Raw genomic sequence first — 10,704 nt, forward strand, 5'->3', positions numbered from 1 at the left:
TAGGCATATGAGTGGGTGTTGGCATCACAGGCTGGGGGACCGGCAGAGGAATCAGCCTGGGTGAAGCTGAGTGCAGTTTGGGACACCTTGGGTGCGAATCCGACAGAGGGGCCAGGAGGAATTTTCATCCAGAGATTTGAGACTCCTGCCCTCCCAGGTGCTGCTGGAGAAATCTGTCCCTTTGCTGAAGAGTCTTTGCCCCCAGATGCACTTCAGCTCTGAGATGAGTGGTCACCAGACATCCTGGAAGGACCAGGATGAGGACTTAGGTGCTTAGCTGCTGAGGCCACTGGGAGATCCAGGCCCTGCCTGCCGCCCCTACCCTCCCAATTTCATGCCTTTCATCTGGGTGAGGTTGTGAGGCAGGTGGCTGGGGCGATGATGAACCCCATCAGACAGGTGAGGAGGAGGGGCAGGGGGGCTTGCCAGGGCCACTCAGAAGCAGAAGAGTGGAACCCAGGTCTTGGGCGTGATGGATAGAAGCTTCTGAAGAGCCGGCTGCTCAACACAATACTTAGAGATACTAAAGAAAATAGAACATTCTTTTAAACACCCAACTGAGCTTCCAAGAGAGTAAAGAAATCCCTGGGGACCAAAAACAAACAAAGAGGAAGCCAAAATCGGGGTGACAAGCAGATGCCGATCCTTAGGCTGCCCCGCAGGATGGGTGGCACAGGGACAGGGGTGGGGAGGTGTTGGCCTTTGCCGATCTTGGTAACCAAGAAGCTTGGATTTTACATCTATGTAGGGATGGGAGCCAAGGCCTCGGGCCCCTTCCAAGAGAGATTTGGAACTAAGACACCTGAGTAAAGCTGGACCCGTATCCTCAGTGAAAGACCAAGTGGGGAAAAAACAAAAACGAAAAAAAACATCCTTTTGCAAAAAGCAGAAGGAGTTGTCAAAGAAGTTGGCTCATTTTTGGCTCTGTGGGAAAAATTAAAATGAGTCTCTCTTGAGAAATTATAACTCTAGACCTTCCCTCAGACAAAATTTGAGGTTTGGATTTGCATTGCCCACACAGTCCCAGAACTCCTAAGTCTGGAAATTAATATAAAAAGCAAATGTGGAGTGAGTTACACCCACAGAGCATATCCCTCTCTGGAGGGACATTCCCATAGTAAAGGCCACGTGGGATACTCACAGATAAAACCGTTGTTAACATGAGCTCGCAATCCCAAATTACAAAACAAATTACAAAGAAGCAAGCCACAAACAGCAGAACAACAAACAGCATATATAGAATCCTGCATCTGACATGTTATTTTCAAACACACATTGAAGATTTCCAAAAATGTCCATGAATATCATGTAGTAGGACATAAAGCAAGTCCCAATAAATTTCAAGAAGTTGGTATCACAGATCATGTAGAAGTTAAAAACCAACAGCAAAATTATAACTAAAAGACAAAACCTCGTGTACTTGGACGGTAACCCAGATCTCTCATTCACCTACATCTTGCTCCTTCCCCAGACGTCTGAAATCTCTTTAGAACAATGAGATTCCAGGATGGATGTAAAACTGCTAGTAGAAGGCAGTCGCACCGGAGGAGCACAGCCAGTGTGAGTTGAAACTGGGTGGGAACAGGTCCCTCCCTGGTCTCTAGACGGGATGTGATCATTAGAGCAAAAGACCAAATTCTTCTCTGTCTCTTCCAAAAATGAGCTCAGTGTGTGACAAAGACATGAGCCTGCATTTAAATGACAGCCATCAGCCTTTATGAGCCAGAGGGTCTGGGAAACATTTATGCAGAGCCAAGGTGGGCTAATGGAAATGGGACAGAGCAGGTGGCAGGGGTTCTCAGTGCTGTGTCATAATGCCGAGGCCCCATGCCGACGAGCAATATGCTCTTTTGGGGTGGACTCGGAGGTCCCTAGGGGTTCTCTGTTAAGGCTCTGATACTCCCATCTGCAAGCCAGGAAATAGGACACACTTTGGAAGAGGCACACGTGGACTCTGTCCCCACAGGGACTCATTAGAGTGATTGTCATCTCACTGGCTCCCTAGGCAGTCCTTGCAGGCACTCACAGCTCGGTTTCCAGGCAGTAGCGTCCTGATGGAGTCTTGCTGCCCTCCCCATCCCTGGCCCCCTCCCTTGCTCATCGCCTGCCTGCCTTTCACAACTCAGGCACTGTGAAGAGACCCTTGTCCAGGTTCAGGTGGCCAGGACACTCCCCTCTCAAGGCCTCGGTGTTCCTCAGCATTAAAAGAGGCCAGGACTCCCTGCTTGGCACGGTTACTTGGGAGGACTGAACGTGATGGGTCAGAAAGGGTTTTGTTCAAGCACCACATGGGTAAGAAGGGCCATCTTCCTGATCCATGTAGCCAGAGTCAACCACTCCTCTGACTTCCCGTCCCGGAGTTCTAGCCTTCTGCTCACCAATTCTGGATGCCCTCCTCCCATGTAACGGCTTGACGATGGTAGGAAAACAGTGGACAAGTCTGAGCTCTGTCAGCTGTGTGATCTCAGGCTGGTCAATCACCGTCTCTGGGCCTCTGTAACCTCTTCTGTAAAATGGAGGAGAGGGCTTCCCCCAATTGTCTTTCATCTCAGAGTGACTCTAGGATAACTAATGCATACAGGGTGGACTTCGCAAGGACTGACTCATTAAATCCTCACAATCCAGACAGCACAGTACCCACAACATATAGACGAGGGAACTGAACTCAGAAGGGCAAAATAACTTGCTCAAAAATCCCTACGTGGTAGAGGTGGGGTTTGAACCCACGCAGTCATACTCACCCACCATGCTAGCATCCTCCCTGTGTAGCCTAGTAGGTGAGGGCCCAATCACTGGAGCTGGACTGCCTGCCTGAGTGGGACCCTGGGCATATTGCTCATCTCTTCTGTGCCTCCGTTTCCCCATCTATAAAATGGGGGGGGGGGAGTAATAACTCCCTTCTTCGTGAGATTGCAGGGAACTCTGCTGAGGACTCCACGGGCCAGGCTCTGAGCTGCCCACTGGAGTTTCATTCCGGCCTTAACCCTCCCATGGTACAGCCAAGGAGACTGGAGAGACAAGTTGGGTCACTTGCTCCAGGCGGTGCTAACCTGTGGAGCTGGGACTGAAATCCAAAAGCCCCGACTTCAACGTCCGTGCCTTCAACCACTCTGCTGCATCTCCATGTGATGCCCTCAAACTCTACGCTCAAAACCAAACTCTGGACTGCAGATTGGCACTCCCCACAGCTGCCTGACTCACCACCCTCCCTGACAGGGGCCTGAACCCTGCATCTTGTCTTTGACTCAGCCCTTCCCAGCTAGTCCCCAGCATCGTGACTCATTGACCCCAGAATGGAAAAGCCACTCCAATCCCTCCCTTCTTCCTCAGCCCTGCTGCCCGCTCCAGTCCAGACCCCAAAGCTAGGGACAATGGATACCAAGTACCCCCCTTCCAAAGGGTAGCCTTGCAGAGGAGCTGGACAAAAATCCTCCTGGCCCCTCAGCCCTCCCAGGCGGTGGGACTAAGAAGCCATGTGGGAGGTGGGGTTGGAGAGGGAACTGTCTTTAGAGACAGTTGGCATCACTCCCCAACCTCAAGCCAAGTGAGGGAGCTTCAGAGAGCACGGGAGCATGGCATGTGTCCGCTGGGATTTGGGAGGTGAGGCGACTAGGGACAAAGGTGAGAGGCTGGCTTGAGTCCCGTGTTTCCACAAGGCAGACAGGGACTGAGCTGCTTTGGGGACAGTCTGCACTCCCAGCATTTGGGGGCCAGGATGCAAGAATGTTTCCTGGGGTCCCAGGGGGAACCTTGGAGAAGGTGGCTGGTTTGAGGTCATTTTGAATTAGGATCCAGCCCCAAGAGGGTTGGGGTGGGGAGGAATAATAAGGAAGGTGCACGTGATCCTATCAGAAGACTTCGTGTTGGGTGGACCCCCAGTGACGGGTGCTGAAGGGGTGTTGTGAGTGCCAGCCAGGGGATGCTTTGCCCAGGTAGGAACTGCAGGTGGGACACCGCTAGTGATGCAGGCTCTTTGAGGAACCCACAAAAATTGCCCCTAAGGAGAAAGAGCCAGGCCCCAGGCACTCACCTAACCCACCTGAGAACATAGACTCTCCTGAGGACACCTGAGCCGGCCAAGCCAGACTTACCTTGTTACCTCTCCCTCCTCCCTGCTTCAAGCTCCAGCCCTGGAGAAACCAGAAGCAACTAGTGGGGGAAAGGGCAAGGGGAGAGCAGACCAAACTGGGGTCTTAGAGGAAAAGCCCACCGTGCCTCCTCCTGCTATATAGGTCTTTGAACTTAAGGCAGACTTGAGCTGGGGGAGAGGAGCTTTGACTAGAGCTTAGAGCTTTGCTATTAGACCCGACTATTTTAATAGCTAAAAAATAAGATAAAGCCCAAAAGTGACTGAACAAGCTCTGAGATATGCCTAGGATCTCATCCAGAGGTAGGGAAGTTTGGGTCAACAGAACAGGTTAACAAGGCAGCCACTGAGAAAGGGTAAAATTCTTTCTGCCTGCTGCCCGCCAAGCACAGCTCATCCTGTGTCTCCCTTCACTGCCTCAGCCTCCTAACAGGCCCCTTTACTTTCTTCTCCTGTTCCAACTGACCCTTGAACCCCTCCTAGTCTACCGGGCTGAGGCCTGCCAGAACCACCTTCCCTGCACTGTGCTTTCATCCACAGAGACAGTCTATCCTAGTGGTCATGAGCTTGGATGTCTCTCTTTGGATCCCAGCTCCTTGACTTGGCAGCTGAGTCACCTGAAACAAGTTGCTTAACCTCTCTGTGCTTCAGCATCACTATCTGCAGCATGTGGATCGTGATAGCAGCATGTCTATTCCACCACGGTTTTGTGAGTCTTTAAATGATTACATATAAAGCCCTTAGGAGCATAGTAAGAAGCATTTCAGTGTTAGTGATCATCATTATTCTCAAATGCTTCCTTCTTGCTGTGTAATCTTGGGAAAGTCCCTTTCCTTCCCTGCTTCTCAGTTTCTGTATCTGAAAAATAAATTGTGTGTGGGTACAATTTGCTTGTGGCTACAGCTAATGCTGGTGGCAGACAAACTTCAGTGAGGAGAGAGACCCAAGCCTGGACCCACCCCACGGTGGACCGAGAAGAGAGCTGGCAGGCTTGGCAGGCAGGAGTAGGGAGGGGTCCAGCCAGCAGGACTGCCCACTCTACCCTGGTCTCATGCCTTCTGCCTTCTTCTAGCCTCTAGGAGGGTCTCCCCAACCTGCCCCCACCTTCCCCTAGGGACCACCTTGGGCACCCAGTGCTAGATCAGGAAACAGATGGTATTTGAGGAGTAGCTGCCAGGCACCCCTGGTTCCTCACTGGACACACGTGATCAGCCATCCAGGTGAGGCCCCAGGTACCCGCCCCCTTAGCCTCTAGCCCCATCACACACCTCTGCCTGAGCCTGCAGTGTCCATCTGCCCCTGATCCCCCTTCATCAGGAAGCCTTTCCTCTTTCGTCATATCTGTAGGCAGCACAGGACTGCCCATACCCATTTTACAGACTAAGAAAGGAAGGTTCCCTAAAACTCAGCTTTCCCACCTCCAAGTGCAGTGCCTGCAAAATCCTGGGAGTCATCAAAAAACTGCCTTTTCTAGAGGAGCTAGAGTAATGGCCACTGGCCCTGAGGTTCCATCGTGCGTGAAGCAAATACATCCTGAACACAGGCTGGGTGCCAGTGACCCAGATAGGAAGCAGCCTCGGTCCCAGACCTCAAGAAGTTCTTGAACTTGTGGGGAACGCAAGTTACAGATCAGTGCAACGGAAACTGGCACTGGGGCCACTGGTGAGGGCAGGAGGGGTGCTGCAGTGGCTGATGGGTTTAGGCGGGCTCCTGGGGTCAGGGAAACGCCAGGAAAAGGGGCCGGCACTAAGCTGAGGGCGGAAGGAAGTTCCCAGGACGTACTGTTTCCTCACGGGGCAGGGGCTGATTGACTCTTAGAGTGAGAACATGCCACAAGGGGTCTGAAAACTTCTGGGTTCAAATTCCAGGTGTACACCCAGTGACCAGGGGACCTTGGTCAAACTGCTGAACCCTTCTGATTTCAACTTTCTTATGTGTGAAATAGGGATGGTTAGAATACAGAGTTCCAGGGTTGCCACAGGTGAGGATCTGGCAGGGTAAAAAGTACGGCGAGGAGGAACTGGGAGCATTTGGGATGCTGGTGAGACAGTGAGAGCCCCGGCCCCAGCCCTTACAGCCTCAGAGAGAGGATGCAGCCTTATTAGGCAGCCACTCCTCTGGTCCTTCTTAGCTGGGCCTGGACTCAAGCACACACGCTCCAGCCAACTCCCAGGTCCCCCACAGGGAGGACACCCGTTTCCTCCTTGTTTCTCAGCCCCTCCTGAGCTGGGAACAGATGTCCTCGCTTCCTGCCCGAGCCTGAGAGGTGGGTTGGCTCCTTTCGCTGCTTCCAGGGAAGTAAAAACCCTGGATGGAACTCTCTGGGCTTCCCCAGAGAGGAAAGCTCTCTCTTCCGAGGCTTCTGCCCCTCCTCTCTGGTTGGGCTCCTAATCCCAGCATCTGCTGCTAAAATACAAACATTTCTGGGCCCTACCGGAGCCCTGCTTCCCCCCGGAAGGCCCCAGTCTGGGATGTGTTGATTGAACACATATATGAGCCTTAGTCTGGATGATTCCCCAACTCTGCTCAGAAAGGGGGTGGGAGGGGAATGAAGAAAGGGTAGAGCAACTATGGAGGGAGGCACTGTACGTACCTGGGGAATCAAGGTAAAGAAGTAAAAAAGGAAATGAACATTTACTGAGCACCTACTACAGGCTAGGAATAAATAAGGAAGCAGGTAGCATGTACTGGGCATCTACTGAGTGCCAGGCATACTGAGCGCCCTGGGAATACAAAGCAGCATGGTAAGAACTGGTCCCTGCCCCTGAGTCCCTGGGAGGTTTCATATATGACATCTCATGTGGTCTTCTAATTCTCATTACAATCCTATGAGGTAGGTACCATGGCCCCACTTTTTAGATGAGGAAACTGAGGTGGCTCTAGTCCAGGGACAGCCCATCCCTGGATGGAGACTGGACCCTTGCGATGGGGATGTCCAGGATGGGCACAGGAAGCTCTCTTTGTCCTCAGCCCCCACCGCCCCACCCCCTGGGGAAAGGAAGTTCTTTGGCCCAGGAGCACAGCCCAAGAGGCGTTGTCTTCATTCACTGGGAGTTTGAGTATCCACAAGGCCGGAGACCCAGAGATGAGGATGACAGCTGGTCCCTGCCTTTGAGGAGCTCACACTCCTTCAGGAGACAGGTAAAGGGGGAGATCCTGTAGTAGAGGGAAGCCCGGGGGCTCAGGAAGGCAGGGAGAGAGAGAGTCATGTGGTACCAGCACTGACGGAGTGCGATTTGGGGATAGTTAGGATGACTAACTGGCCGGATCTGCCCAGGACTGAGAGATTTCCTGGGACACAGGACCTGCAGTGATGAAACTGGGTGAGTCGGTCACCCTAAGCCCTGAGATCAAAGTCTGGCTCTGCGTTGTGCCTGCGGCAGAAACTAGTTACCTAACTAGCACCCAATCCCCCATTCTTTTAGCAATGACCTTATTATAGTCTGAAATTGCCCCCATACGATTCTGCTTCCTCCCTCCCCTGCTTGCAGATATGTTGTGCATGGACTTTACTAGGCTAGGGAAGGAAAGAATATTCTTCCCCCGCTTTACTCAGCAGAGCTAAAAACAGAAGGCAGGGGGAATTTAGACTCAGTGGTGGAGGAGGGAGACAGTGAATTCCTTTTGGGGTCCCGAGACCAACTGTGATGGGGGCTGTGGTTCATCCTACCACCCCCACTTCTAAATGTCCCCTAAGGAAGAGAGGCCCAGGGTACCTCAGAGGGGCTGCTCCCTGGTCGTGTGTGGAGAAGCAGATCTTCACGGGGCAAGGGGTGAGCTGTGGCAGCCTTGGAGGGCTACTTCAGGATGCATCACGGCTTTGGTTGGTTGGTTGGTTGGTTTGTTAGAGCAGTTTTCGGTTCACAGCATATTGAGCAGAAGGTATAGAGGTTTCCCATACAACCCCTGCCCTTATATATACACAGCCTCCCCCATTAGCAACATCCTGCACCAAAGTGGTACATTTGTTACAATCAATGAACCTACACTGCCACATCATTATCACCCCATGTCCCTAGTTTACATTAGGGTTCCCTCTTGGTGGTGTACTTTCTATGTGTTTGGATAAATGTATATTGACATGTAGCCACCATCATGGTATCATGGAGAGTTTCACTGCCCTAAAAATCCTCTGTGCTCTGCCTATTCATCCTTCCCTCCCCCATAATCCCTGGCAACCACTGATCTTTTCACCGTCTCCATTGTTTTCCCTTTTCCAGAATGTCATACCGTTGGAATCATACAGTATGTAGCCTTTTCAGACTGGCTTCTTTCACTTAGCAATATGCATTTAGGGTACCTCCTTGTTTTTTCATGGCTTTTCATTGCTGGATAATATTCCATTGTCTGGATATATCAAAGGGCATCCTGGTTGCTTCCAAGTCTTGGCAATTATGAACAAAGCTTCTGTAAACAACCACATGCAGGTTTCTGTGTGGACATCACCCCAGCTTTTGAACTGAAGCCACCCTCTTCTGGGGTAGTGCCCAATTAATGACTGGGCATGAAAAGGATACTAGGGACTGGGCATTTCTGCCCAGTGAAAACTTCCCTGATGGGCACTGTTGGCCCTGGAGCACCCAGTTAAGTTGACCAAGGCTTTGTCAGATCTGCATGGAGGTCTGAGGTTCAACCTTCCCAATTCGTCTTTCTCCTCTTTATTTTTCCCAGGCTTTAGCCCCCAGTCAACCACTTGCATGTCTAATGCCATGTCAGTGTGCTTCCCGAAGGACCCAACTAACAAACTCTTCCTCTGAAATCAATCCACAATCCACCCAATTCTCTCCATCATCATGACCTCTAAACCTCTCATTCCTCTCATCTGGATGGTTGCATGGTCCCTACTTGGTCTCCATGTTTCCTCTCCTATCCCTTTATGACCCAGCTCCCACACAACTACCATTGACCTTTTATGAACACAAACCATATGGTGTCACTTTCCTGCTTAAAGCCCTCCAGTTGGGCTTCGAATCAAACCCATTCCCTTCCCCTGGCCTGTAAAGGCCCACATGACCTCACCCTGCTTTCCTCTCCAGCTTCCTTTCTCCCCGGGAGTTCACTCTGCTCCAACTCCATTGGCCTTCTTTCTGTTCCTGGTATATATCAAACTCATTTCTGTCTCAGGACCTTTGCACTAGCTGTTCCCTTTGTCTAGAACACTCAGTCCTTCTCCAAGTTTCTACATGGCTGGTTTCTCAGGTCATTCAGGTCTCAGCTCAAATGCACACCTTTTCTGACAACCTTATAAGTAATGCCCATCTCCTAACTCCCCACCCCACACACACTTCCTATAACTTTCTATCATGTCACTTTTAAAATTTCCCTATAATAAATTAACTTGTTTATTTAATTATTCATTTATTTACCGCTCGCCTCCCCACTATAATATAAAACTTGTGAGCTTGTCTTGTTTCCAGCTCTCGCCAGTGCCTGGCACTATGCCCCACCCAAAGTTGGTCTCCAAACATATATTTTGAATGAATGACTCTATTTGTTCATTTAGGGCAGAATTCCCTTTCCCTAAGGATGGAATGAAAGTAAAGAAATAAAAACCTCAGAGACGTGAGCTTTAGAGGGAAGATGTGAGGACTATTGCAGTCTTATGGAAGTTCCCCTGAGAATCCTGTTCTGACTACCTCTTGAGGAATTCTGTGTTAGGATCAAGGCGGGTCTCTCCCAGAGCCCCAGAGAGATGGGTTAGCCCCTGTCCTAATCTCCCCCCTCCACCTCCAGCAGAAGCCAGGGTTGCCCGTGGAGGAAACAGTTCTACAAACATTCACCAAAAGCAGCTGCCCTGGGCGTGGCCCCATGCTGGATGCTGGGGATAGAGATGAATCACGGAAGAAGGAGGGGGTGACCTTCCAGGCAGGGGACAGCGTGAACAAAGGCAGAGATAGGAGACATTCTGGTGTTTGGGGAGAATTATGCACAGTTTGGTACTGCTCCAGCCAGTGAGGATAGGAGATGAGGCTGGAAGGGCGAGCCATGTCCAGATTACCAACAGTCTCATAAACCAAGAGAAGCTAACATAATAAGGCCCAACGTTTATTAAGGCTTTCCACGTACTCTTATTCCCCCATTTTACAGATTGCAGAAACTGAGGCACAGAGAGGGTGTCAGGAACTATCAAAGACCTGAGACTTTACCCTCTTTGGAAACTAGGTCATGCAACCGGTAACAGCTAGAGGCAGGGTTTGAACTAGGCCTTCTGGCTCCAGAATCCATGCCCTTGACCACTAGGTAATACTGCCTCTTAAGGAATTTGGACTTTATTCCACAAAGGGATGGGGATGGGGAGCCACTAATAGGTTTGTAAGCAGGAGCATGACGCGCTCATATCATAGATTTAAAAAGTCATTCTAGGGACTTCCCTGGTGGTCCAGTGGGTAAGACTCCGTGCTCCCAATGCAGGGGGCCCTGGTTCGATCCCTGGTCGGGGAACTAGATCCTGCATGTATGCCACAACTAAAGATCCCACACGCCGCAACTAAAGATCCTGCATGCCACAACTAAGACCCAGCGCAGCCAAAAAAAAAAAAAAAAAGCCCTAAAAAGAGTCTGACCAAGAACTAAGAATCCTCAAATAAATAAAAAAAAAAATGAACACCAGCAACTGG

The 10,704-nt window shown here is 50.8% G+C and overlaps 1 protein-coding gene across 1 annotated transcript in view; it reads left to right on the forward strand.

Annotated features, from left to right (window-relative positions):
- Nucleotides 1-378: 378 nt before the first annotated feature.
- Nucleotides 379-10,704, forward strand: part of NPTXR (neuronal pentraxin receptor) — a 30,646-nt gene continuing 20,320 nt past the window's right edge. The window contains exon 1 of the mRNA XM_007454107.1: nt 379-399. Within this exon, the coding sequence (XP_007454169.1) occupies nt 379-399 (21 nt within the window). The remainder of the gene's footprint in view (nt 400-10,704) is intronic.

This window comes from Lipotes vexillifer, unplaced genomic scaffold, assembly GCF_000442215.2.
Source record: "Lipotes vexillifer unplaced genomic scaffold, Lipotes_vexillifer_v1.1 scaffold382, whole genome shotgun sequence".
NCBI lineage: Eukaryota > Metazoa > Chordata > Mammalia > Artiodactyla > Lipotidae > Lipotes > Lipotes vexillifer.